The 27,982-nt window shown below is 41.2% G+C and overlaps 1 protein-coding gene across 2 annotated transcripts in view; it reads right to left on the bottom strand.

Annotated features, from left to right (window-relative positions):
- LOC130017871 (phospholipid-transporting ATPase IB-like) overlaps positions 1–27,982 on the bottom strand; it is a 688,232-nt gene that overhangs the window by 167,412 nt on the left and 492,838 nt on the right. For both annotated transcript variants that reach the window (XM_056108642.1, XM_056108649.1), the window contains exons 31-33: positions 23,491–23,552; positions 22,585–22,641; positions 19,884–19,991 (exon numbers count right to left, since the gene is read on the bottom strand). In XM_056108642.1, the coding sequence (XP_055964617.1) occupies positions 19,884–19,991; positions 22,585–22,641; positions 23,491–23,552 (227 nt within the window). The remainder of the gene's footprint in view (positions 1–19,883; positions 19,992–22,584; positions 22,642–23,490; positions 23,553–27,982) is intronic.

Genomic DNA, 27,982 nt, shown 5'->3' with positions numbered 1-27,982 from the left:
GACCATCAGAAAGCTTTAATAAAAGTGATAAACTAATGCCATCACCTCATTTTTTGGAGGGGGGGAGAGGGTGTTATTTCCAAGTTCAGGATACTTGACAGTGTCCAAAGAAACTTGTATCCTTTCTAATCAGATGGACTTAGGTTCAGGCCCTACTCATTGATCTGTGTTTGGGGGTTGTTTTGACCCTGTTGAGAGGACCATGTGCTGCTGGGGGAGGATCAAATCCAATGTCTCACACATGCCAGGCTCTCCCACAGAGTCACATTCTGGACCCCGGAATTACATGTTCAGTCTTCTTTACAAGAGGCAAGTTTGTCAGAAGGTAACCCTCTGTGGATTAACGCTGGGTTTTGTGGAAGCACTCTTAAATCCTTTTTAAATTGTTACTGAAAGTTCTGTAGACACTGATGAGTAACAGTGAATTGAGTTGATATGTTATTAATTTCTGACTGCAGGATTATTGGTATCAGAGTATGGGCTATAGTTCCTCTGGCTCCAACTGGCTATCCCATGCACAGAGCCCAAGGCTCTTGTCCAAGATGCCACTTCCTCTTCTTTAAACATGCACCAGGATCACATCTGCCAGTTCCCAAGCTCTGGTGGTCTGTGAGTTATTTTACTTGGTGACTCCTTCTCTGACTATGTTCAATCTCGAATAGGGTGCTTTGTTTGTTTATTTAAACTGGACCTCTTGGACTGACTGTAATTACCAGTGAAGTTAAGAAAATTTGTCTTGAGAGAAGCTGTTCGACACAATGTCTAGGATTCTTCTCTGTCCTCCTTTCTTAGGGCAGCCACACAGAAAATGTGTTTTCCTCCTGTTATTTGCAAGAGAATGCAGCCACTGCCAGAATCTCTCTGCAACACATTTGGGTAAACCTCTAGAAGAAACACTGCAAAAAAGCAATCATTGGGGCACGGCAGGAGACCTGGGCTTGTCCATCCATTGCTCCCGTCTGCACTTGGGGTACCTCCAGGATTACCCACAGAGGTGGAGTCCAAAGTCCAACGTTAGCAGAGGCACATGGCCAATGGTAGCAGTGCCAGCAAGATCTGACCACAGGTCCTGGTGTGACCTCCTCTGTGGGTCCAACCCGCTTTCTGAGTCTGGCTCTTTAAGCCTTTCCATATACTCTGTGGGCTTCACTATTGCCCTAGACAGATTCCTTTTCTACGTATTATGCCGAAGAGAGTTTTTTGGGTTCATTGTACCACGGCTCTGAACTGGTAAAATTAATTAATAAAGGTTTAGCATGCTTGGGTCTTGGCTGCAAACAGGCAAATTTAAGGCCAATAAAGCAGCCATTTTCCCCACAGGATCCCTCTACACTGGGGATATTTTCCTGGTTGCTTGGACGAGACTTTCTCAAGAGGAGAAACAAGCAGGGATGTATAATGTAGTTTTAGGCTATTCTTTCATAGAAGTGAGTCATGACCCTAACAGATAACATCCAGACCTAACTCTTTGAATTTACCAGTTTTGTCCTTGGTGGCAAATGCCCTGCCCTCTCTTGCCATTTAAATGTGTCTCATAGACAGAACATGTGTGCAGGCCACATGTGCCCAGGCCACATGTGCCCTCTTAGCATGAATAACCTAAACATCTGAGCTCAGCCCGGAGGCATTGTACCATGACTGCTGCAAGCCACAAGCACCAGAGCTGCATGCTTGAAAATGAATGATGTTGGGCTGATCTCTGGATTTTTCTAGTGGACCTGGTGTTAAGGGAGAGAGCAGCTAAGACTCAAAGGTTTACATAACAAGAGTTGGTGAAGAGGATGCTGGACAAAGAGCACATGAGGGAGTGTGTAAGGGAAAGGAAGACAATAAAGGGTTGTATTCTAGGCATCGAGGAACCTAAGGTGTTGAGACGCTAAGCTCTGGCTGCCATAGAATTAGCATAAATCATTTAAGTAACTACCCTAAAACATTTTATCATTGATAGAAACTCTACAACAAATAACACAGAGCCCAGCATGTCAGAGGAGTTTGTTGAAAGGTGGCTGGGAGGGGGAAAAAAAATGTGTGTGTTTTTTTTTTCCCACTACACAGTCTCCTGCAATATCTACTGAATTGTCTTCTATGTAAAGTGAATATGCTGGTCTTGAAAACTGTTTATCTAAAGCAGAAAAATCTTCTTATCTACTGAAATAACTAAAATATCGTTTTTCCTCCAATACTGCAAGAGGATCTAGTTGTCTAACTTTTGAAAAATAATCTATTTAGCAATTATTTTTTGGGAGGTGATCTTTTAACCTGACACATATGCTCCTATATTTGAGGGCTTTCTTTCTGGGTTCAGTAAAGTGGTTGTGTTAGAAAGTTAGTAGTAGGTCAAAGCAATAGTATAGTGAGTAGGGCATTTGCCTTGGTTCAATCCCCAGACTTCCATATATGTTCCATACCTGAACACTGCCAGGAGTAATTCCTGAGCACAAAGCCAGGAGGAATGCCTGAGAACTGCTGGCTATGGGGGAAAAAATTAAAAAAAAAAGAAAGGGAGAGAAAAGGAAAGAAAAAAAGAAAAGAAGTGGAAGCTAGTAGTAAAACAAGCATGTTCCCCTTTATGAGCAATTTCATGTAAGTCAATCCTCAATGAATCTATAAGAAACACACATACTTTCCAAGCCATGTTTGAAGGGCTGGGGTAATTCAGAATTCACCATGATCACAGTACTGGTAGTCAGCAGTTGTCAAGGGCTTTCAATAAATTTAAATCACTAGGGGAGTGTTAAAAAATGTGAAAAGGCACTGAGGGAGACACCCCAGAGAAACTACCACTGCAGGGGACTGAAGATGGAGGGGAAAGAGGTATCAGAGGAAAGATCAAACAGATAAAACTAAAAACCAGCATTAGGGCCAGGGTAATAGTGCAGCGAATAGGGTACTTGCCTTGCACATGACTGACCTAGATTTGGTCCCCCAAGTCTCATATGGTCTGCTAAGCAACCCCTCCCTGAGTGATCTTTGAGTGCAGAGCCAGTAGTAACCTGTGAGCACCATCTAATGTGCCCCCCCCCCACAACAATATTATAAAGGAAGGAAGCAAACTATCTAGAAAGCAAATCGACATAAACAACCCTTATGTGAAGGAAAGTACAGGGACATGGAAAATAACAATTAACAATTTGGAGGAAAAAAAGTGAGTTATGTAATTATATCATGGTGATTCAATAAAATTTTTTAAAAAGTGAATTATAGAGACCACCTGATCCCAAATTGCAGTTTTCTAGAAGGATAACCCCAATTGTGATAGGTAATTACTTTTATTTAAAAATATGAGTGGAGGGGTAGAGCAATAGTATAGCAGTTGGGGCACTTGTCTTGCATGCAATTGGCATGAGTTTTACCCCCTGAAACCTTATATGCTCTCCAGAGCACCTAGAAGGGACTCCTCAGCATAGAGCCAGGAGGAAGCCCTGAGCATTGCTGGGTGTACCCCAAAATACAAAAATGAAAAAAAAGAAAAAAGAAAAGAAAGAAAGAAAGAAAGAAAGGAAGGAAGAAAGGAAGAAAGGAAGGAAAGGAAGGAAAGGAAGGAGGGAAGGAGGGGGAGGGAGGGAGGGAAGGAAGAAAGGGAGGGAAGGAAGGAGAGAGGGAATGAGGGAGGGAGTGAGGGAGTGAGGGAGGGAGGGAGGGAGGGAGGGAAGGGGGTGGGAGGAAGGGAAGGAAAGAAGGAAGGAAGGAAGGAAGGAAGGAAGGAAGGAAGGAAGGAAGGAAGAGAAGAGGGGGAAAGGGGGGGCTCTATAAAATACCTGGAAGGTAGCAACCTATCACAAAACTGATCTGTCAGAGTGTTTTATAAAAGATTCAATGAGAGTTCACATTCATGATCTATTATTTTGATCTATTGCTAATCTATCACCATCTTCCTTAAGCTTATACCACTAAATTAGAGCCATTAAAAACCAGGAATTCATTTTTAAATTAAAACCAAAAAAATGGGGGGGGGGGTCACCTGGTGATCTTCAGGGTCTACTCCTGGTTCTTTGCTCTGGGGGCCCTATGTGGTACCAGACATTGAATTGGTGTTGGCTGCATGCAAGTTGCCTTAATCCTTGTACTATCCCTCTAGCCCAGAAATTCGTTTTTCTTTTTATCAAAATGAACAAGTTTCTGAGTTCAAAACTTGTAATAATCTAAAATTCCTCTTTCTCCCGACCCCTTGTTGTATTAAAATATAATTGGTGTATGAATAGTATAGAATTGAATACATGTGCAGATTAGAAAATGATTAATTTATATTATTACATATGATTATAATAATTAATATATTACATATTATTATATATGTAAATGTTTTATATAAATACACATTTTATCACATCTTGTGATAAAATATTTTATGTAAGAACTTTCAAGAACTCTTAGCAACTATCAAATACATGAAGCAGCATTGTTAACTTTTATCAACATGCTTGGAGAGCCCGGCAAGCTACCGAGAGTATTCGATATGCCAGACACAGTAACAACAAAGTCTCCAAAGGAGACGTTACTGGGCCCGCTCGAGCAAATCGACGATCAAGGGGAGGGCCTTTACCTTTTTACCTTTTTATCAACATGCTATATTCTATATCCTCATTTATCCTACCACTGAAAGATTTTACATAAAGTTGCTTCTTGACTTTGTATTTCCTATTCAAAACAAACTAGAATAAGCTGTTTTCTCAAATCATGGTCATTTCTAATTAAAAAAAATATCATTTAGAGTCACTGAGTTTATATTCCAGAAAATGACTGTAATGCTCTGCTTCAGTATTTACTTTCATTTGAATCATGAAAGGATATTTTTTAAACAGCCCAGACAAGAGCTTTAAAAAAGTTCATTTAAAATGATTTAGCAGTCGGGTAGGTTAACACAAAATAGCAGATATGCGCCCTCTATTTCCTTTTGTTTCTAGAAATTACTTTTCTCACATTAATCACAGGAAGTAAAATTCTGACTTTCCATGCTAGAGACCTTTATTCATGCTCAATCCTATTGTTTTTCTCGAGGCCTTATATGGGGAAAGATCTCAGCACCCTCTCCTTAGCCCCCCTCCCACACACACCTTCTCTATCACAGTGAGATCCCATCTTTTCAAGATGGAATTATGAATCAATCACTTCTCATCCATTCCTTACCTCCATTTCTGGTTTCACTAGAGTCACACAGTTCCTTCATTTGCTGCTTTTCTTTCTTTTAATTAAGATGCTGTTATTAAGAACAGAGTTTTCAAATTTTCATAATTTTCTCTTCTCGTAATATTGCCTGACTTGACCCTAAAGTTCTATGCCCCAAAGTGGTCTTAATGACATACTCACTCCTACTTTAAAACTTTTCTAAAGCCATTCCTGAGTCTGGAATGTGCCACCATCAGGCTGGGGAGCATTTAATCCCTCTATCCCGTATCAGAAACAGTTCATTGTTTCCATGAAGTCATCTCGGATCTAGCAGAAACCAGTTGCTAATGAAACTCTACCTAAGTCTGACATTTTCTTGACCAAGATCTCCTCTCTAATTATGTGCATATAGTTGAAACTTCAAAAATCACTGATCCCTTCCATATAATTACCAAATTCTGCCCAGTGATATGCTGGTTTAGGGAACTTAAGACATGTCTGCTACAACTATCTGTGACTATTATCTTCTTCAGTTTTATCTACCAGAACAAAGCCATCAGATAATTTAGCATAGAAGATCTTGAACTAAATATCCCCAAAAGTCTTGATTTAATGTTATCATTTCTTTAAAATCAGCTCCAAAATAAAATGTTTCCTATGAATTATACCTTATTTTTAATCTTTAACAAACATGCATGCCAATGAATATTGTACAAGAGATGCCACCCAAGTAGTTAAATTAGTTGAACTAAAATTTCAACTGGAAATATTCTAAGACAATTAAAAAAAAACTTTTAACATTTTAGAAAAATGCAAAAGGCCAGGGAGAAAGCTCAAAGGGGAAGAGCACATGCAATCCCCATGGTCCTCTGAGCACTGCCATATGCAACCCTGCAGGGCCCTAAGTATTTCTGAGCCTGAGCATAGAACTGCATAGAGCATAGAGCATAGCTGGGAGAATCTCCGGAATGACCTGGACACCCTGTGCACTCCTTGAAAGTCTAAAAGAGATTCTGGCTTCATCTGCTGATCATCTGTCCTGCACGCATAAAATTCTGATGGGAGATCCAGCAAGTAGATATGAAAGATCAATTGCACAAAGCCAGCAGTGTTACATAATTTTACATCAAGGGTATTTAATGTAATTATTCCTTCCATTAAAATATTTACTGAATGTCAGAAAAGACAGGCAGTCACTACCTAGGATATACTAAAAAGTAGTCACATTTTTCATATAACTTCTAATTGACAGGAAAACAGAGTAATTACAAAAATCACAGAACCAGTGTCTATAAAAAAAATTCTAGTTGAAAGAAAACACAGAGAACATAAATTGACCATCCTAGCCAATTTTAAGTGTATAATTGAGAATCGCTGACTTTATTAACATTCTGTGCAACAGATGTCTCCAACTTTTTCATCTTGCAAAACTGAAACTCCACATTCATTCCATTCAATACTACTTTCTCATTGCTCCATCCAGTCCACTCCTGGCATCCACCATCTACTTTCTATGACTTTGACCACTCTAACTACTATTAAAAGCAGAGTCACATCACATTTGTCTATTTTTGTGAGTGAATGGTTTAACTAAACCTTCATCCAGATTGAATCATATGGGAGGAACTCCTTCTTAGTCTGATAAATACTCCCCTCTAGTTTACGATTCTCTCTGTCAGTGGTCATTTCATCTGTTTCTGCCTTTCTGCAACTGTGGCTGCTGCTCGGATGACCAAGAGCTTGAAAAGATCTTTTAATATAACATGCTTTAAAATTTTTCAACATATACTCAGGAGTGAAATTGGTAGATCAGACAGTAAATTCCATTTAAAATTTTTTGAGCACCCTCCACAGCCGTTTATCACATACCACTTTATATTACCATTAATTGTATATTCTGGTTTTTCATATTTAATAAATTATTTTCTTTTTAGTTGTGCATTGAAGGAGAGATGAAGTGGTTTCAGTGTAATGAAGGAGAGATGAAGTGGTTTCAGAGGTAATATACTAGTAGGATTTAATGTAGTCAGAAGAGCAAAAGAGAAGGGAAGTTTCCTTGAGGTCTGAGTGAGAATAAAGTAGGTGGAAGTCAGTGGTTAGGGAACTCAGGAAGTTGGGGGGGAGATACAAATCCACTTTGGGAGTATAAATAGAGCACCCCCAAAAGTGAGCAGAAACCTGTGTGGATGGTAAGTGGTGAGGGGTGTCTGACTCTGGGAACAACATCAGCCTGAGAGCTATGGAAGTCAGGGGAACAACTACAGTCAATTGGGAATTTGAATGACTATATATTCTTTGCCACAGTAGATGCCAGCAGATTAGGTGCTAAGAAACTGGTTATAAGGCTACTGTCATAATTCAGAAATAATGCAGCATTGACCAACTGGACAGGAGCAGAACTGACTCGGAAGAGATAAATGCAAGACATTTTGGAGTGAAAAATGGTAGAGGTCTGAGTCATCTTAATAATGGGGGAGGGTTCTGAAATTCTAGAAGGTTCACTCAATCTTAGGCATTAAATAATAACCCTATTTAGAAACTGCCACTTATTGAACAAGACAACCATTTATTTGGAACAGATCAAATTTAATTTTTGGTGTTGTAGATTATTATTGCTCAGTTGGTTGCAGCACCACATAAATGGGCCCTAAATTTCTGTGTCCGGATCTTTCCTCCTGATTAAGGAGGAAGTGGCAGAGATAATAGCTAACACTCTGGACAAACTCTTTGAAGTCAGAAACACACTTTGTAACTTTTGGTTTACAAACTCTGGTTCAAGCAATTAATTAACATAAAATTAATGGCCCAGTTGCCCCAGAATTTATTTTTTAGAGAGTCTTGTAAAGAGTCAAGAGTCTTTTAATTGCAATAACTGAAATCAAAGTTGGGTAGTTCATATCCTCAGCATCATAATATTAGTTATTAATATTATTAGTATTAATTTATTGATAAAACTAACTTCACCTGTGTGGTTTTACTTTTCAAAGGGTACTATAAAGTGTTTAAAGTATTTTTGTTATTTCTTGGATGTGGGTGGGGTGGGGAGCAAACCTGGCAGTTTCCAGAACTTACTCCTGGCTCTGTGCTCAGAATCACTTTTGGCTGGGCTTGAAGAAACATGAGATGTGATCAAACCCAGGTTGGTCACAAGCAAGGTAAGTGCCTTATCCACTGTATTATTGCCCTCAGTACAGTGTACACATAATCCAGGTGTACACATAATACTGTCACCCCTCAGTTTTGGGTCCCAGTACTAGGAAATTTTTAAGGATTCCCATGTCTCCTGTTCAATTTCTTTTAGATCACATCAAGCAGGAATCCAACATGTCATTAGAAATTGATGACTGTGGAGAGCTGAGGCCTCTTCTGAAAACATTCTTATTTCCTTTCATTTCAATTTCAAAAATTTATCTTTTACTCAAAGTTGTCTTCTTTATCTTGTGTGGGAAGATCCAAAGGTACCACAGTGACTGAGCTGGAGAGACTGCTGGTAGGGAAAGTCCACAGACATCTTCCCCGGAAGTAAGGAGGATTGCCAGTTATCCAGAAAGCCTCTCAACCTGCTCCAGACTGACTAACATTTTGCGTCTGTAACTTGTAGATTCCTTTACTAAGGAGGACTCTTTTTCAAGAGTCCTCAGGATTGCCCAAATGAGAACACACACCGGCTTATGTGTGTCTGCAAGTTTGGAGAGGGTATGCTTTAGGTTGGATCCAGGCAAACACAGAATGCTATTACTCCTCAGTTCATCTTTCCTCTGTGCGCAGGTTAGTCCAGGTCATTCCAGGTACCCAGGGACCTGACCTGTCTGTGCTATCCCACTATGGTTCCAGGCTGACATCAGACTCGTACAACAAATGTGGCACAGGAGACACCACTGAGGCCTCCCTGTTCTGGACCTCCTCAGCAGACTAGTCCTGTGGGAAGGTTCCGACCCAGACATGAGGCAGACACAGGGGGTGGGGGGTGGGGGGAGCTGTTCTATAAAGGGAAAGGGAAAGGGTTAAGGTCAATAAGTGGGGGATCCCCAAATGAATGCCTAATCCTTATGACAGCTGGTTATCCCAGTTCAAAAAGCCTCCCTCCCTCCCTCCCTCCCTCTCTCCCTCCCTCCCTCCCTCCCTCCCTCCCTCCCTCCCTCCCTCCCTCCGTCCCTCCCCCCTTCTCCCTTCCTCTCTTTCTAATTTCTTCCCCTCCCCTTCCCTTTGCTGCTGTCATGACAGGGTTTGTTGCGGAGCTTTCTGCGGATCACCCACTCAGTGGTCCTGCAGTGCAGATCACACTCTAAGTGGTGGGGCTGGAGATGGGAGTCATGGCCTCAGACCTGTGAGTCAGATGCTTCACCTCTCACCTATCCCTGGCCACTGCTCTGTGCTCTTTTAAAGATTTTTTGGTGTCCATGGCAATGCGAAAAACCCCAAATCTCTCCACTTCATGTATGTTCACTCTTCTGGAGCTCCAGACACTGTCCACGCAGCTCTGCAGTATTGTTTACACCCCACAGGAAAACCATGCATGTGCCTCATTCATAGCATCCCATGTGGCCCTTGTTTTCTAGTCTCAGTTACACTGGTGGCATCTTCAATTGCATATCAGGTACCAACACCTGTAAACACACCCATGTTTTTGGTGGAAGGAGACAGCTGCGAGCACCAGCCAACCAGCCAAGACCAGCTCCCTCAGCGTGTGGTGGAGGTGGAGCCCCCTGCAGAGAATCCCAACTCCAGAGCCCTACAGCCACATCTCCACATGTCTGGGGAAAGGAAAAGTTCAGAACCACATCAAACACGCTCTGTGGCCGCAGAGCATAAATATTACAAACAAACAAAATCAGCATGTAATGCGTACTTCAATTTGCTGACAGATATTTAAAAAATTAACATCAGAATGAATGGCAAATGCCAACACCACAACAAAACCTTGAGCCAAAGAGAAAAATAACTCACAATCAAAGCTCATAATCAGCACACAGAATCCTGGAAAACAGGAGGCCAAAGGAAAATAAACTTCCACCAAAGAGAAAACCTGGTGGGGGAAGATGGAGTGAGGAGGGGCTTACAAAATAAGACATTCTCATAAAATGGACTTAAATTTTTTTTAAATGGCTTTAAAGGGAGTTTCTGGGTAGAATATTATAGCCCAAATGCAAACTATGTGTATCCCTCTAATTTGTTAATATTTGAAAAATTCTGCTACAAGATGAGTCACTGTCGATAATTCAATAATTATCTCCCCTTTCATTTCCCTTTTTTCTTTTGGTTTTTGAGCCACACAAGCAGTGCTTAGGGCTTATTCCTGGCCCTGCACTCAGGAATTACTCCTGTCATGGCTGAGGGATAATATGGGGTGTTGGGGATCAAGCCTGGGTCAGCCACGTTCAAGGTAAGCATCCTGTCAGCTGCTCTATCACTCCAGCAACTCAAAGCACATTTTAAAGGAGCATTGATGGGTATTTGAGGAACTGAGGGTCTATACTAGTTCTTCAAAGGCAAGCAGGTGAAGGAATTGCTAAGCCCAAGAGTGGCAGAAGGAAATCTGAAATCAACATGCTTAGCTTAGCTGATAATTTTAAAAACAAACTTTTGGGGATGGGGGCAGGTGGAGTTATGGTGCAGTGGTAGGGTGCTTGCCTTGCATGCAGACCTCCTAGATTCAATCCTGAGCATCCCATATGGTATTCCAGCCCCCTCCAGGAGTGATTTCTTGAGTGTAGAGCCAGGGGTGACTGAGCATTGATGGATGTTCACCCCTACCCCACCCCTGTCAAAAGAAATGCTTAAAAACAAACTTGGGAGGTGGTGGTGGAGAAATAGTACAGTGGTAAGGCACTTGCCTTGGGGCCAACATGGATTTGATTCTGGCATGCCATATGGTCCTTCTAGCCCCACGAGGAGTGATCACTGAGCACAGAGCCAGGAGTCAGCCCTGAGAAGCTCCAGGGGTAGCCCCCCAAACACAAAAAAAAAAACAACAAAAAACCAGACTTTCTCCTTTGTGTTTTCATCTGTTGCCTTAGATAAGGGCTTGAGGGCATAGACACAGAAGCAGGAAAGCATGGGAGGAATAGCCCTCTTCACACCTGCAGAGACCCCGGTCCCACTGGCCATGAAAAACATTCCAGCTTCAAAGCACAGATTTCTATTTCCACTGATAACTCAGCCCTATGATTCAAGGCAACTGTCCAAAGGAGGTTCCCCAAAGGCTGTTTAAAACCAGATGGGTGTTCCCACTGGAACTCCTCACCCCCATGGCTGAGCCATGTCACATCTAACACACATTGCTTGAGGAAGCAGGAACTAACTCCGTTCAGCATGTGGATGCCAGCGTGGCACCCCATGGGAATTATGCACATCCAAGTGTGAGCCACCAGGGGGATGCAGCAGTGCCAATATGTTTTAATCCTGCTGGACGAAGAGGGGGGTCCCAACACACTTTGCAATCTCACACTCAGAGTGTTTAGGGATAGTTCCTAAAACTCATCATTGCAAAGTGGAAGTGAGTATTCAGAGTAAGTCTATATGGTGACAGATTTGGGAAAGCATCGGTTTTCTTGGTTGGCCACAAATTGGTGAGTCCGGGAACAGGGGTATCCATCTGCCTCCCATCTGCATGTGGTGGAAGGGGGCATCCCATGCCCCTGCAGCTCAGAAGAGACAAGCGGTGCTCATAGAGGCAGAGTCCAGCTGACCTGATGCCAGGCTGGCTTTACTCAAGGTCTGACCACTCCTGGGAAGCCTCTCAGCCTGCTCTCTCTATTCTACCTCTCAGTAGCTGTTGCTGCTGGAGGGGCTTCCTCCTGGATGCCCCCCAGTGCTCTATTATGTACAAGAGAAGGCCATCTCTTGGATGAATTTATTTTGGGGGCATGGGGGGGACCAAGTGCCCTAACTCCTGACTTCCAAGATGGGGTTCTTTAAGTTGAAACCATGCTTCTTTTCCTGAGTCCTCCTCCCCTACCTCCTTTCTCCCTCCTACACACACACAACACCATCTTCAACAAAGGTTTCAGAATCATTCACAACAGCTCAGTAATTTGGATCAAGCACAGCCCTGGAATTATGGGGATAAAGGGCTCCTGTTTAGGATGCGGGCTGCTGCACCAGATGCGGAATATGGATATAAACTGGGTGTCTCTAGGAAGGGGCAGAGGAGGGGACTGGCACAAAGAGCCACCTCCATTCACTAGGGTAGTTTACCTGAGAACTTGGTCTCCAAGTCTATAAGGACCTTCTGGAATGGGATCATGAATGGATGGCAATCCGTACAACAGTTATTCCATCTCAACTTGCCTCCTCGAACACATGCAACCAGAATCCCAAATCCCTCTTTTTCTATGTCATGCTTGCTAAGGACCCCTGAGCCCAAGTTCCTACAGGCTGCAGAGTCAGGGGAACTCATGAATTGGGGAAGATGAAGGCCGAGTTGTTTTGATTTAACCATGGCAGTATTGTAGCCATTTCTCTCCCCTGTTTACTTTTGGTTCTCTGAGATTTTCATTGTGTATACACAAATGTGTGTATAAAACTCAAAAGTAAACCCATGTCTGTATTTTGGATTAAAAAGAAGAAGAAGCCCGCAATGTGCCAGAAGCTGGCTGGAACCCTGAGCTTGGCACAACACACAGAATTAGCAGCTTACGGGCTTTGAAGTATAAGTTTGTCCCTCTCTTTTTAACTTGCAGCACAAAGAACTTGAAAGGAAAAGCACCAGAGTCAGTGAAAAGTATTTTTCCATGGTGTACGATATAATGTCTTTGGGTAAATCATCTACTCAGAAAGCAAGATACTATGGCCACTGGCAGGACCTGCTAAGTTTCACATCATCATCATCATCACAGAAATGAAGATGGACCTGGATAATTTTCAACATGCCATTTTCTCCTGAAACCTAGCTTCTGAAAACATGGATCAGAACCCAAGAGGTGTTTGCAAAAATGAATGTAGGAGCTGGGGAGGGGGGCAGCAAAAAAGATTGCATTCATCTGGGTAACATAAAGTAACAAAATAAGAGACTAACACCCAAGAATAGCTGTGATAAATACGAGGAGGTTCACTCCATGGCTTCAAGGTCAGCCGCACATTCTAGGGGTAAAGGCAGCTCAGATAGAGAAGGGAGCACCAAATAAAGGGTGCTGGGAAGATCCAGCCAGGATGGGAGATGCATGCTGGAAGTAGACTATAGATCGAACATGATTGCCACCCAATGCCTCTTTTGCAAATCACAGCACCCAAAAGGAGAGAGAGAACAAAAGGGAGTGCCCTGCCACAGAGGCAGGGTGGGATGGGGGGATGGGGATGGGTGGGAGGGATACTGGGATTGGTGGGGGTAGAGAATGGGCACTGGGGGTGGGATGGGTACTTGATCATTGTATAACTGAAACCCAAACACAAAAATTTGTAAGTCTACAACTGTACCTCATGGTGTTTCACTAATAAAAAAAATCGATGTATGATTTATGATCAGTATTTATAATTGGTTTGATTTATATACCTACTTGATAGACCCAGAATCATGTAAAAAAGTCTCTCAGCCCCAGATCCTCAGGCCCTAGCATTGAAACACCAACTCAGTTGGCAGAGAGAATCACCAGGAGTGGTCCCCAGAACCACTGAGCACTGTTTGGAAGCCCCTCTAAAAACAGGAGAGAAATTTTCTTAGGCAAAAAAAAGGGTCACGCTTGGAGAGTTTAAGCAGGCCAATCCTAGAGGATACAGCACTCAGTAAACATTACAACTTGGATGCGTTAGTGACATGGTGAAAATTTTAAAGGGAAACACAGCCTAGATATTTATAAAAATCAGAAGCTGGATTAGGAGCAATAGTACAGCAAGAAAGATGCATGCCTTTACATGTCTGACCTAGGTTCAATTCCTGGCACTGCATATGGTACCCTGGACCCTGTCTGAGTGATTCCTGAGCACAGAGCTAGGAGGATGTCCTGTGCACTGTTTGGTATGGCCCCTAACAAAACTCAGAAAAGCAAATAAAGAAACAAAAATAAAGACTAGAGGCCTGACCCAGAGATTCTGACTTTCTCTCTCTATTCACTGTCTCTCTCTCTCTCTATCCTGCAAATATATTTTTGTGATGCAAGGCTGCCATTATAAAAGGCAACACTGACAATTCAGGTATAGGAGATCAATGGGCATATGAAACATCACAACCCATAAAATGTTAAAATTATTTGGTCAAAAGAATTGGAAATTTAAATCACAGCATTTCTATTTATAAAAGTTCAGTTGGGGCTGGAGAGATAGCACAGTGGGTAGGGCATTTTCTTGCATGTGGCCGACCTGGGTTCAATTCCTAGCAGCCCATATGATCCCCTGAGCAATGCCAGGACTAATTCCTGAGGGCAGAGCTAGGAGTAACCCTTATGCATTGCCAGGTGTGACCCAAAATGTAAAAAAAAAAGTTCAGTTATCAGTCTGAATAGTTACCAGTTAATTTCTAATTATTTCGTTTTCCAAAGAATACAACACTATCTGAACCTCTATATTCATCATGGCCTTACAACAAGCAAGTCTTGTAAAATAAAAGTTCTCATAGATATATGAATAAATAAATGAGTTGTGGTACATAACACAATGTATACTACTCTGCTATTAAAAATAAAAAATGGATTCTTGTCATTTGCAACAACATGGATGAATCTAGAAAGTATCACGCTGAATGAAGTGAGTCAGACAGGGACAAACATTGCATAAACCATCACTTGATTTGGTAGAAAACCAAAACAAATAAATTAACTGAACAAAATAGAAATAATTTTTTAACTGGAACATCAAAGAAGTAATTGGCATAAGGGAAGGGGGATGAGGTCACAGGCATCAATTGCTTGGTAAAAGATGGAATTGGTCTTTTAGTGATGACTATTATGTAGGATAGCAGTTTTCAGCCACTGGTCCACAGGGCAGTAGGGGTCCACAGGTAAAGAAAGATTGAAAATCACTTGGTCTGCTGCCTTCATTACAACTGCCAGTTTGTGGACAAGTATGAAGGACAGGTGTCACTGTTTCACAGGAGTAAAAAGGCTGAAAACACTGATGTGATATATACATAAATGCTGATTTATAATGATGCTTATCAAAAACTTATGCAATGTTTAATGCAAAATTACTTTAAAAAATGAAGCAAAAAGTAATTGCTCACTTCAGGAGAAAGAAAAGTATTCACACTTTTCATTTTTCATAGGTTAATTTTTTACTATATCTTTGCCTCACTGCTCTAAGTAATTGAAGTAAGTGATATTATTCTTACTTTGCTTATAAGGAGATGAGTGCAGGTGAGATGATTTGCCAGAGTTTACTGACGTTGAACTGAAGTAAAATAAGAAGGTATCCCTCAGGACACTCCTAAAATAAAATGCATACAGAAGATTTCCTGACCCAGTTTTAGAACAAGTTTTCTTCATGTATTTCAAAGCTCTACTTTACCCAATTAAGTAAGTAATTGGGTAAAGTAAGTCTGTTGCCTTCAAGCTTTGACATTTGGGAGATTTGGAGAAAGCCTTGGTTCTGCAATTGGGAGAAAAAAAAACAGGGTTCCCTGTGGAAAAAACATTACCACATCTTCCCTGCCTGAACCTGGCATCAACCAGGATGGGAATGACCTGAACTTTAAATTTCCTTTAAATCTAGCTTGGACCTAGGAAGAAAAATGGTAGACCTTAATATCCCACAAATGTTATATGTATATATATATATATATTTTCAGAAGAGGAAGTATACAGATGAATTCTTTGATTTCAACAATTTTCACTGGAACTTCCTGACTCTTTCATGTGCCACATGATGAGGTGCTTGAGGGGAGATAAAGACTCTTTGACTGGAAAATAATTCTCATTCTACAGCCTTGCCTTGCCTTTGCCCTTAAGGGAAAACCTGCATTCTCTTTCCCACCCCTATTCCCCCGTGGGAAAAAACTCCTAATAGACAAAACAAAGAAATATTTAATCAAATTAGTTTAGGAAACCCCAGCAGAAACAATGCATCTTTTGAATAGTTTAAGATGCTATGAATAGACAGAACATTTTATGTGTTGAGTCTGCTGTTCTGGCTCCTGGGTGAGAAATGCTGTTTTCTCTGAGACACTAGTTTTCTTCCAGAACTCAAAGTACACTGTTTATTTGCAAATAGTGTTTGTTTAAACAATTCAGTAGAAACATTTTGAAAATAATACAGATAAGGATGACCACTCAGCCTCTCCCCAGAATGCATCACTCATGCTTTCAAGAGGGGCCTTAGATTGGTCTATTATGATTGTACATTGACTACAGAAGTTTTTTGCTTGTAGTTATGGAGACAGAAGTTACATGAGGGTGCCCACATGCACAGTCTCTAGTGAAGGGCCTTTCCAAGTGTAAATACCTACCTTCTCTGTGATGCCCTCTTATAGCCACGAATGAATGAGCTATGTCCCAGGCACTTTGTAAGGGTGTTAATCATACTATTGACCTGATCACCTCCCCAGCATCCTACATTTTACCATCACACTGGGATTAGAGTTTCAACATATGAATGTAAGGGGAACACAAATATTCAGCCTGTAACATTGAGCCAGAAACAAAGGGGTAGAAACGCTCTACCTCTGTGTGGAGCTTCAGTAATTCTTTCCTCCAAAGAGAAACTCTTCCTGACATTACACCTAATCCCTTCTCTCTTTCTGACACCATTAAATTCTGGTGAAAGTGTTAGTGACTTATTTCTATCACTTGAGGTGAGTTTTAGCCATCAAAATTTTCATTTGTTTTATACTTCTCTATAGTGTTTCAAAGAAAGAACAAATCACTGGGCAGTATATACAGAGTGAAAGAGAATGAAAGTTGGCTTTCATGTTGCTTTCTTTTTTTCCTTTTTTTTTGGCTTGGGGTCTACATCCATTGATGTTCAGGGGTTACTCTAGGCTCTGCACTCAGGAATTACTCCTGTCAGTGCTCAGGGCACCATATGGGATGCCGGGGGTCAAACCCAGGTCCACCATGTGCAAGGCAAGAGCCTTACCCACTGTACTATATCTCCAGTCCCTCACATTACTTTCAGATAAGCAGTTCCTACTTATATCTCTTCTAGAAGAAAGAGGAGAAAGAAAAAATAGTTCTTTGGACAGATGGCAGATAATAAATTCAGAAATCTTTTGATGTCAAACTACATGGAACAACCCACTCTGTGTTTAATGGAAACTATGTGTCAGTTTACTAAATTCAATTCCCAAACACCACCACTTGCCTCATGGAAATGAACCAACCCACACAAGGGTTAAAACTATATTGTTTAATTAAAAAAAAATTTCATAATAGCACAGTGCGTTTGCCTTGAATGTGGCCGGCTAGGCTGACCTGAGTTTGATTCCTTCACCTTTGATTCCTCCGCCCCTCTTGGAGAGCCGGGCAAGCTACTGAGAGTATCTTGCCCACATGGCAAAGCCTGGTAAGCTACCTGTGACGTATTTGATATGCCAAAAACAGTAACAACAAGTCTCACAATGTTACTGGGCCCACTTGAGAAAATCGATGAACAATGGGAGGACAGTGACAGTGACAATATGTATTTAACATTATAATATTCTCGGACTTTTGTCTGGTGGGAAAGATTCCTGATTTCCTTTGAAAAATCCCTGATGATGGAAATTTCACTATCTCACTGAAACTTCTCCACAGGAAGGAACAATGTGAATTGGCAGGGTAAGCCAACATGGCTATCTAAAGGTGGTCTGACTCTTCTAAAGGTGGTCTCTGAAAAGGACCCTGAATCAGTGGCCAGTCTGGTAGAGACAGGTTTGAATTGTTTACAGATGAAACACAATCTGAGGCTCACATCGCATCTCTCTGTGGAGTCGGGGACTTGGGCAGGACCCCCATCCTGTTAGCTGTCCACTCCTCTCACTGAGACTGTGCACAGCAATCTGCCACAATTCAGTGCTGTAAAGTCTCCCCAAGATAAGACATCATCAGGTCACACCCATCTTTCACCTGCAGGAAGGGAAAGTCAAGAGGATGTTGGAAGCACCAGTGTCTTTTCAAGCCATCCTTCTAGTAGTACATCATGTCTATGGTCACTTAATGCTGGCTTTACTTGTACAGGACAGGTACCACTGATATCAAGTCTAACTGATTTCTAGATATTACCATATCTGTGTTCACCTGCATCTCAGCATGGGATGTATGATTTCTTTCTTTTATTTAACGTGGGATCCGTGGCTGTCTCCTTCTAAGAGAAGCCTGCGGCATTATCTCTTGAATGTATTATTCTTTCTCTCCCTCGCCTTCCCTCCTGGTATTTCTTAAATAAAACAGTTTTACTTCAAGAAAAAAAAGAGGAATAACTGATTCCTTCACATGTACAAAGTATCTTTGTTGGGAAACAATCATCTTCTTGTACAACAAACTTCTGGGTTTATTCAATGTCTTATTATTTCTGCAGACACCTGGATGTGTAAAGGAATGGAAGTGGGTGTCAGGAGAGTTTTTACATTCTCTCCACCAAGGAAAGAGGCCTGAAATGATGTACAAGTCCACTGAGACTGGCCACCTCCATTTTATTCAGCACGTACTTCAGAGAAGGTCCCGGACACCCTAGAGTGACTGCTTACTGCTTAACGCAGGGAAAAGCAAACCAAACCACCCCCAGATATATCCTATTAAAGCACCATTGAGACTTGGGGAGGCTCAAGTTTAGGCTCATTTCAACACAAAGAGTAGATATTCAACACAAAGACTTGCCCACAAATAATCCACAAGGAGGTGTCTTTGTAGCAGGAACCCCAGTCAAAGAAGCTGAGTTTTTCTCTTTCCATCCCTGGAACACCCCACAGGGTGAGTGTTGACATATAAATGTAGATGGGTCCCCATGAATCATCCAGTGGCCCACTCACATTCCCTGGAAATAGCTACCCCTGGGGGACCCAAACATGTGCCACTGGCCTATCTTTGGAGATGACTAGGCAAGCTGAACTAGGCACGTTTTGGCTATTTGGGAAGAAGATTCAGGGTGGAAAGGAGGAGAAGTAAGGGAGCTGGCTCTGTAAGGGCAGAATCCTCACTTTCTGAAGAGACATTCCGCAGAGGCCTCCTACAGAACACAGCCTGCACCACGGCAGAGCTGGCCAGGGGCTCATTCCAGGAGGGCATCACCCATTACAGCTTTATTTGTAAGCAAAGGAGGATTAAACTGTAGCACTGGCAAGCACCTCCCCAAACTGGGGGTTTTAACATGCCACTTGCCTATGTCTCAATCTCAAATCCTGAACAAAAATAGCACAAGAGAATTGAAGAGGAAAGAAAAGGTACAAACTAGAATAGAGGTCCCAAATCTCAGTTTTTTTGTCTGAGAAAAGAACAACGAGATATTCCCATAAATGAATGATCCGGTGAGTAGAGTGATTAGAGTTATCTTTCACAGGTGGCTATGAACGAAGCAGAAATAGCGCAACTAACATCATGACTCTGGTCACTTAATCACCAGAATGTGAAGCACTCAAAATAATTCCAGTTTTCCCGGAGACATAAACAGCCAAGAATTAAGAGTAATTCATCATGGAACCATGGATGCTGGGGAAGGTCAGAGGCCTCAGGTCAAACATTTTCACCAGAGTTAAACTTACTATCGCCACGTCCGGGAATTGGGTGGCCTCTGCCCATTTACTCTGCTTTGCTCTGCTTAGGTGTGTTTCCCCACCCCTGCTGAGCTCTGAAAGCAGCAGGCCACAGTGTCCACTCCTTGAAGTCCGCCATTGTCATGAGACATGGGACGGGATGCCCACTCACAGTTGTACTGACCTGTCCTTTCATATCTGGAGCGATGGGAATCGTGGGCCAGATGGTTGAGTAGACAGTGAAAAACAGTAGCCAGATCAGCATGCTCCCCCACACGGCCAGGTGACTGAACTGGAAGGAGAAAGGAAAAGACAGATTCAAGCAGGTCTTTACTGCTGGCCTGGGACTGTCACCCGAATGTCACCTGTGCCCAAGCAGTCCTTGTGTCCAGGCTTTCTTTCTTCATTCTGGAGGAAGTGCTCTGAAGGCTCCTGGTGGTGCCCAAGGACCACCATGCTGTGCTGCAGGGGCTGCAAAGCATCACCTCCAGCCCTTTGAACTATCTCCCTAGTCCCAAGCTACCTTTCTTTCTGAAAGGAGTGCTACGAGTCTCCATCCATTAGGGTTCAGAAAACCATAGTTTAGTCTCTCGATTTCTGCCTTAGAAGCTTTAATGAGAAAATCTGATAGCAGGGGACTGTAGCAATAGCATAGCTGGCAGGACGTTTGCGTTGCACACGGCCATCCTGGGTTTGATTCCCAGCATCCCATATAGTCCCCGGAGTATCGCGAGGAGTAATTCCTGAGTGCATGAGCCAGGAGTAACCCCTGTGCATCACTGGGTGTAACCCAAAAAGAAAAAAAAAAGAAGAAGAAAGAAATTCCGATAGCGGCCACAAAGGGCTCTGAGGTGAAGCAGTCTCCAGAAAGGATCCTGCTTCAGGGCCAGCCCAGGGTTTTAGCAGGTTTCCTGTAACATCTTAAAAGCATCTGCTCCATCGTGGAGCCGTATAAAACAAGGATTGTCATCATTACTTTGTAAGATAGAAATAAAACAGATGTTCTGAATCAACAAGATGCTTTTAGCTTTTGTTTTGAGAGTTCCAGTTATGTTTTCTAAAAAAAACTTAGAAAAATCTAGACTGGAGGGCTGGGGAAAATAGTATAACAGGTAAGGCCCTGGCCTTGCCTGTGGCTGCCCCTGGTTTGATCCCTGGAACCACCAATGCCGGGAGTGTTCCCTAAGCACAGAGTCAGAAGTAAGCCCTAAGCATCGCCAGATGTGGCCCCCAAACCCACGCCTCCAAAAGAAAATTAGAATGAGTATTACATGTTAATAATCTTTTAAGTAACTATAGAAATATTAAAATTATCTCATTTATCCTCCTAATATGACAGTCCCTGATTTCTTCCTTTTATGCCCTACTATCCAATCCATAAAGCTTGTTATGTTTTCTAAAAATCCACTTTTGAGCTCTTGCTGAAAATTTCTAGCAAAGTCAATGAAAAACCATGCAGCACATCTTGAGAAGTAGGAAAACATTGTTTTAGTTATGTTAGTGGACCCAGTTGAGCTAGTGCTCCAAAGCTGGGCCTAGAGGAAAATAGAGCACCATTTTGTAGAATATCTGATAAGGGATGGGCCATTTGCAGGCAGCTGGCAGGAGAGTATAGATACAGAAATTCCCAAGCATGTTGTTCTGCAAAGCAAAGTGTGGGCCACCTCAAGGACAAGAGCATAGTTGGAGGACATTCCCAGGTTACCAAGGTTACAAAGTGAGAAGACTGTGACCATATCAAGAACATACCAAATGCAATCCATGGTTATGTCATGTCTTCCTGACTCAGATAGATACCCTTGGCAAGTCCTATTCTCTGGTGTTATCCTTTAGTTAGGCTGTTTGAAATGTGGGGACAGGGGTCAATTTTCCTCATTAGGACCTCCTCTCACTCCCTCATTTCTGACTTCCTAGGCTAAGGTCCAGCTCACCTATACTCAGTATTACACATTCCCCAATCTCTTCCTCTGCCATTTCTCAGCACAAAATTAGGTAAAAGTGTTTAAATCAAAAACTCTTAAATGAACATGAAATTGTACAAAAGCATGAAGCACTGGCCATAATCCCCAAATAACCTAGGTTGTTAAAATTGAGGGCTGAATAAATGATGTGATGACCATAAAATAAAATATTCTTCGTGGATAATGACTTTGTAGAAGTATATTTTAGGGTGTATAAAATATTCATAAAATATCATTAAGTGGAAAAAGGTTACAAAATCAGCTGTTTTGTAATGTCCTATATTATTGGGTGGAAGGTTGTGAAGTCAACTGTTAAGAGTAACCATCTCTGGATGGCAAATGGAAGTTAAAATTTTTCATTTTTTAGGGGCTGGAGCGATAGCACAGCGGGTAGGGCGTTAGCCTTACAAGCGGCCAACATGGCCGACCCGAGTTCGATTCCTCCACCCCTCTCGGAGAGCCCGGCAAGCTACTGAGAGTATTCGATATGCCAGACACAGTAACAACAAAGTCTCCAATGGAGATGTTACTGGGCCCGCTCGAGCAAATCGACGATCAACGGGAGGGCCTTTACCTTTACCTTTAGTCTTTCATATTTTACAGGTGTGTGCATGCACATTTTTTACCATGCATTTATACATTTGAAAGGAGATAATTTTCAGTAGCTTAAGCTGTATTAAGTGCAAGCAAATGAACCATCAAGAAACTTTGGCTTGCAAATTTGCTCTGATAAAAATCAAACCACTATTTTCATATGCAAAATTTAAAATGAAAGAGCTAGATGTTACTGATTATTTTCCCAAAGGCAAACTGCTGTATGCCTGAAAGTTAGATATTCCAATGCAAAGCTTCATCAATTTTAAGAAGAAGCCATCATACTATAGAAACATTTACAGAGGAGAAACAATTCTATAGAATACTTACTTTAGTCCATGCTGTAGTTTCCAAACCAGCCTTCAGACAGACAGTGACAACAACATACTGTGAAAAGATGGAGTTTGGGGAAACAGAGAGATCTCAGTGAGCTATTTCTGTGCTTGTGAGAAATCCCAATCCCCCCATCCTGACCTCCTAGTTTTGGAAGACTTGGAAGCTGCCTTTTTGATAGCTAATTCTATAAATGTCATTTTTAGAAACATTCAGGCAGGTTTCCTTTTTGTTTTTTTTAAAGCCTAATTCTAATGTATGTCTAGAACAATTCTAGAATTGTTATTTTTGACACAAGTAATTGTTATTTTTGCCCTATACTACGCTTGGAGGACTGAGGAGAAATCACTTCCCTTGGTGGAATTTTTTTCACAGGAAAATGTGTCAGTGGTTATTTGACAGGGAAATTTGCTAATCCTTGTTCAGAAATCCTGATTCTGCATTGTATTTATTAAAAATGAAGGTAAGCATTTCACAATTACTAAGAGTATTTATGGAATTAATATCTAAAATACATAACGTTGGGGGCTAGAGATATGGATGGGGTAATTGCCTTGCATGTGGCTGACCCAGGTTCAATCCTTGGTACCACATAGGCCCCTTAGTTCCACCAGGAGTGCTCCCTGAGTTCAGAGCCAGGAGTAAGCCAAGAGTGACTCCAAACAAAAAATAAAAAGCATTAACGTATTGAAATAAATCTAAATGTACCATTTATTGAAATAAATAACAATAAGGAAGGCCCTTTATAACGGTCTTAGAGACATGCATTTAGAAACGGTTCACCAGGGCTGGAAACTTGGCTCAACAGTGGAGCTCTGAGCTCAAATGTATGAGGCTCTGGGTTCTATGATCCCCTGGTATTGGAAAAATCAAAAGGCTTGCTAAACAGGGAGATAAACTTACTGTATAAACAATATTTCCAACAAACAAGTAGTCTGTGGCATGACCATTGGACATTACAGCATCTAAAAAATAGAAATGTAATATTAATTTGCAAAGCACAGAACTGAGATCTACTTCATTCAGAATGTAAAACAATGTTTCAGAAACATTCATCAAAGTGGGAGGGGAGCTTGCAGTGGCAGCTTTTGTGACTCTAATGCCTCTTCTTTCTATTTTCTCCAAATGAATTAAATGAAATCAACAAATCAATCAAACACTCATCCTACTTGAAATGTAGATTTCTTATAAAGATTAACAGTTTTTTTTGTAGGGCTATAAAAGGGAATGAACAAGAATATATTCATCTATTTTGTTAATTTGACTTTTAGACATCAGACCTTTCCAAGTGCTCAATTATTATTCACTTTAAATTTTGCTACATTGGAAATATAAATCAATCCGAAGAAAATTATACTGTAGATACAAAATCGATTCATAATGATTTAGCTCTAAATTTTACTTTGTTTTCAATCTTTTTAATTGAATCACGGTGAGGTTCAAAGTTGTTTGTAATTGGGTTTCAGTCATACAATGTTCAAAATTTTAGAAAACTGTTTCTACTCATTGTCTCATCTGCAACTATGTAAGTTTTTGTTTTGTTTTTGTGTTTTGTCTTGTGTTTTCTGTTTGGAGGCCTCACCTAGGAGTGATTAGGGCTTAGTCCTGGCTCTTAGCTCAGGGATCACTACTACTAAACTCGAAGGACCATATGTGGTGCCCAGGATCAAACCTGAGTCAGTTGTGGGCAAGGCAATCACTCTTCCTGTTGAACTATCTCTACAGCCCCACAACTACTTGAACTTCTGGTTCTGTAAATAGTAGGGATGCAAATAACCCAATGGGAAACATCTAGAAAATTCAACTAGACTTTTCAAGTTGTAATTTTATATTTTCCACTTTTTTATTTTTAAGGATGACTCTATAATGAATGTAATAATTCCTAAGACAGAGCACTAACAGAATTGTCTAATTCACATCAGCTGCCTTTTACAAAGAGTCTAGTTTTCACTTGGAGGCATCAAGACCTGGTTTAATATCAGCAATGGAGTGTTTTTTAGATGCCACTGTAAACATCTTATTCATCTCTTTTTATGAAATTTAGATGTTACCCACAGGCCAGGTAGATAAAAATTTTTACATCCAAACCAACTCAGTACTTGCTATGTGCCCAAATTTGGGAGTTCACCAATTGACACACTTGCTTGTTGAATAATCTAACTTTATTAAAGAATTAAGATTTTTAAAGGGCTTAATTCTCTAAAATGCCATAATGATCATGTTGCATAATAGGTAGATAGTAGAATTTGGAAATCTTGGGTACCCAGTAACCCAGTTCCAGGATCTGTCCTCTCTCCGAATTTCCCTAAATAGAATGAAATACTTAGAAAATAAAATATATGACAGGACTAAGAACTGTGAGCATATATACTCATATAGGTGATAAACGTATATATAAAACACTAACATATTAGTATTAATAAGTAACATCAACCATATATAACACTCCTGTAAAATACTGCTATATGATAAAGTATTTTTTTTAATCTGCATGATTCAGAAGAGAAAATTGGTGCAACTAGGAAAAGTTAATCAGCGTGCAAAGGCCCCACAGCTAGGAAGAAACCGCAAACTTTTTAAGTAAGAGTTTGTTTTCCAGGAACCGAGTTAGAAAAATGAACCTGAAAAGAAGAAAAGAAGATAGCTTCCAGGGGGCAAATAATTAGATTTAGACATATTCCTCTGAAATATCAATGCTAATGGGAAGAAACTTTGCAGGAGAGAATCAAAGTAGACAGAAAATTAGATTCATTCTCCAGCAGCTTTACGGTACCCCAAGAAACACAGGAAATGTGCAGAGTGGGGAGCAGCAGGGCCCCGGGAGCTGAGTGATTCTAAATTGGCGGGGTGGAGGGCTCGTTTCAGTAGTGCAGAGTTCTTCAACCTTGGCACCAGGAACACTTCCCTCAGATAATTCTCAGCTGTGGGGAACTGTCCTGTTCTTGGCAGCATCCTGGCCTCTACCAGTAAGGTGCCAGAGTACACACTCCTTAGTTGTGATAATCCAAAGAGTCTACAAATTTACCAGATGTCTTTTGAAATTACCTGATTGAGACAAGAAAAGAAGAGGAACTGGAAAAGGGCAAGCTTACCCTGGAAAGTAAGAGGTCTAATACGATGAAGGGAAGGCTTTCTCTTTTGTCAGGCTAAGGAGGAGAAACTATGAAGAGATCTAACTGTTCCACAATCAAAAGTAAGAAAATGGGGGCTGGAGTGCTAGCACAGAGGGTAGGGCATTTGCCTTGCATGCAGCCAACCCGGGTTCGATTCTCAGCATCCATATGGCCCCTGAACACCTTGAGGAGTAATTCCTGAGTGCATGAGCCAAGACTAACCCCTGCGCATTGCTGGGTGTGACCCAAACAGGAAAAAAAAATAGAGAAATGGTGCACATTTGTACAGAGAGTGACAAAAAAAAAGAAGGTTTTCAGAGGGGCAGGCTCTCTGATCACCTCTGGATGGATGCTAACTAAGAAATCTGGTCATTTCCATGGGGACCCAAGAACACTATGTTGGCAATCTGACATTGAAAGCAGAAACATGCACCAAACATATGCACAGAAAAACATAAAGGACATTTACCAATGGCAGCTTTGAAGTTGTATAAAAGCATGGATTTCTAATTTGCCATGATAGTAAAATGCTACAGAGAGTACATGTTTTAACATTAAACAGTCAATTTAAAAACACTTAAGTGACCTGTTCAGGAAGACAGAATAAATGAAGTATTTCAGTTCCTCATTTTGGAAGGAGAACTCAGTTGTTTTTAGTTTTTTGCTTGGGAAAAAGTACCCCATCCCCTAGTGTAAACAGATTCTGCCTGGAAACAATTTATTCCTTTGGTGGAGAAATGTGCCACCAAATCTGAGATTCTGGGTTATGCTAAGAGCCTCTGGAAAGATAGTCTTTAAACAAGTCACGAGTCATTTTTCTCTACAGACCTTACTGGGGAAATTCCCATGGAACTGACTGTTCTCTTAACAGGCTGTATTTCAACTGTTTTGGAAGCAAATACCTCTGGGTGTCATTGAAGAACACACCTATTGGTATCATTCCTGGTTAAAACTTGCTAATAACCTTCTGAAGCAAAGACATACATCTTAAGAAACCATTTGTGGATGAACACATCCAGAAACTTCAGTCTGCTAACAATGCAAGGTTGGAAAGTCAGCTTATATGGTTCAGTCTATTCCAGAAACACGTATCTGGCAAGTTATTTCTTCCCATTTTGCTTAATGTCAAAAGCTTTGTTATGCTTCTACTACTCCACAAAAGGAAAACATCTTTATGGAAGACATTCTAGCTTTTTTAATTTTAGTCAAATATTAAAATTTATGGTAAGATATTTAAGATGTTAAGAAATTATTTCAGTTTTGTAAAAAAAAATAATCTTAGACAGATACTGAAAAATCTCAACTGAAATTCTTTAAACGGAGCAATTAAAACTCTGTGGTGCCCCACCATCCACTTGGATTGCCCAAGCTACCATTCGGAACATTGCTTAAATCTATGCTTACTTGCATAGATTTCTGTGCAAGTAATGGGAAGATGATTCCTCAGATAAAATAGCTTGGGTTAGTGGTGGTGGGTGTCTGGGAGGAAGAGGACAGGGAAAGGAGAAAGGACATTTCAGAAGGGAAATCAGCCCTCCAAATGACCCAGAGAGGGGGAGGGCAGCAGGAGTCAGAGTGCGGCGGTTTGTTCTATGCCGTAAGAGTGAGGTCAATAAGGATTCAATCAAGCAAGGCTATTAAAAAGTTCCTTTGAAACGAGAGAGGGGTTCTCACCAATTTTTGTCTCCCTATCCTACCCAGAGGAATGCTGAGTACTTCCTAACTCAAGATTTTATTAGTACACAAAGGCTCTTGACAGAACAAAGGAAGAGGTAGGAAGGCTTATGCTACTGATTACACCAGAACAGCTGGTATTTAATCACACAGGTCTAAGATCAGTTAGTCTTTCACAAACTGAAGATCCCATTCACTCAATGAGGGCTGAAGTGGGAGAGGAGAACCTTAGCTGCCACACACATTCATGAGGCCATTTTCACAGTCAAGAGTAGGAAAACTTCTCCATCTTGCTGTTGGATAGAGCATTGGATCACATGAGGCCATTTGCACAGTCAAGAGTAGGAAAACTTCTCCATCTTGCTGTTGGACAGAGCATTGGATCACATTTAGAATGGCTTAAGTGTGAATGCATGTGACATAAAACCTAGTCTTGGGATGGAGAGATAGTACAGTGGGTAGGGTGCTTTCTTTGCATTCAGTTAATCCGGTTCTATCCTCCAGCAGTGCAAGTAGTGATTCCTGAGTAGAAATCCAGGAGTGAGAGCACAACCACTATGGCCCCAAACCAAAAATAACACAAACAAAATCCTAGTCTCGCACTGGCG

This window comes from Sorex fumeus, unplaced genomic scaffold, assembly GCF_029834395.1.
Source record: "Sorex fumeus unplaced genomic scaffold, SorFum_2.1 ptg000008l, whole genome shotgun sequence".
NCBI classification, from domain to species: Eukaryota; Metazoa; Chordata; class Mammalia; order Eulipotyphla; family Soricidae; genus Sorex; species Sorex fumeus.
This window is presented reverse-complemented; position numbering and strand designations above follow the sequence as displayed.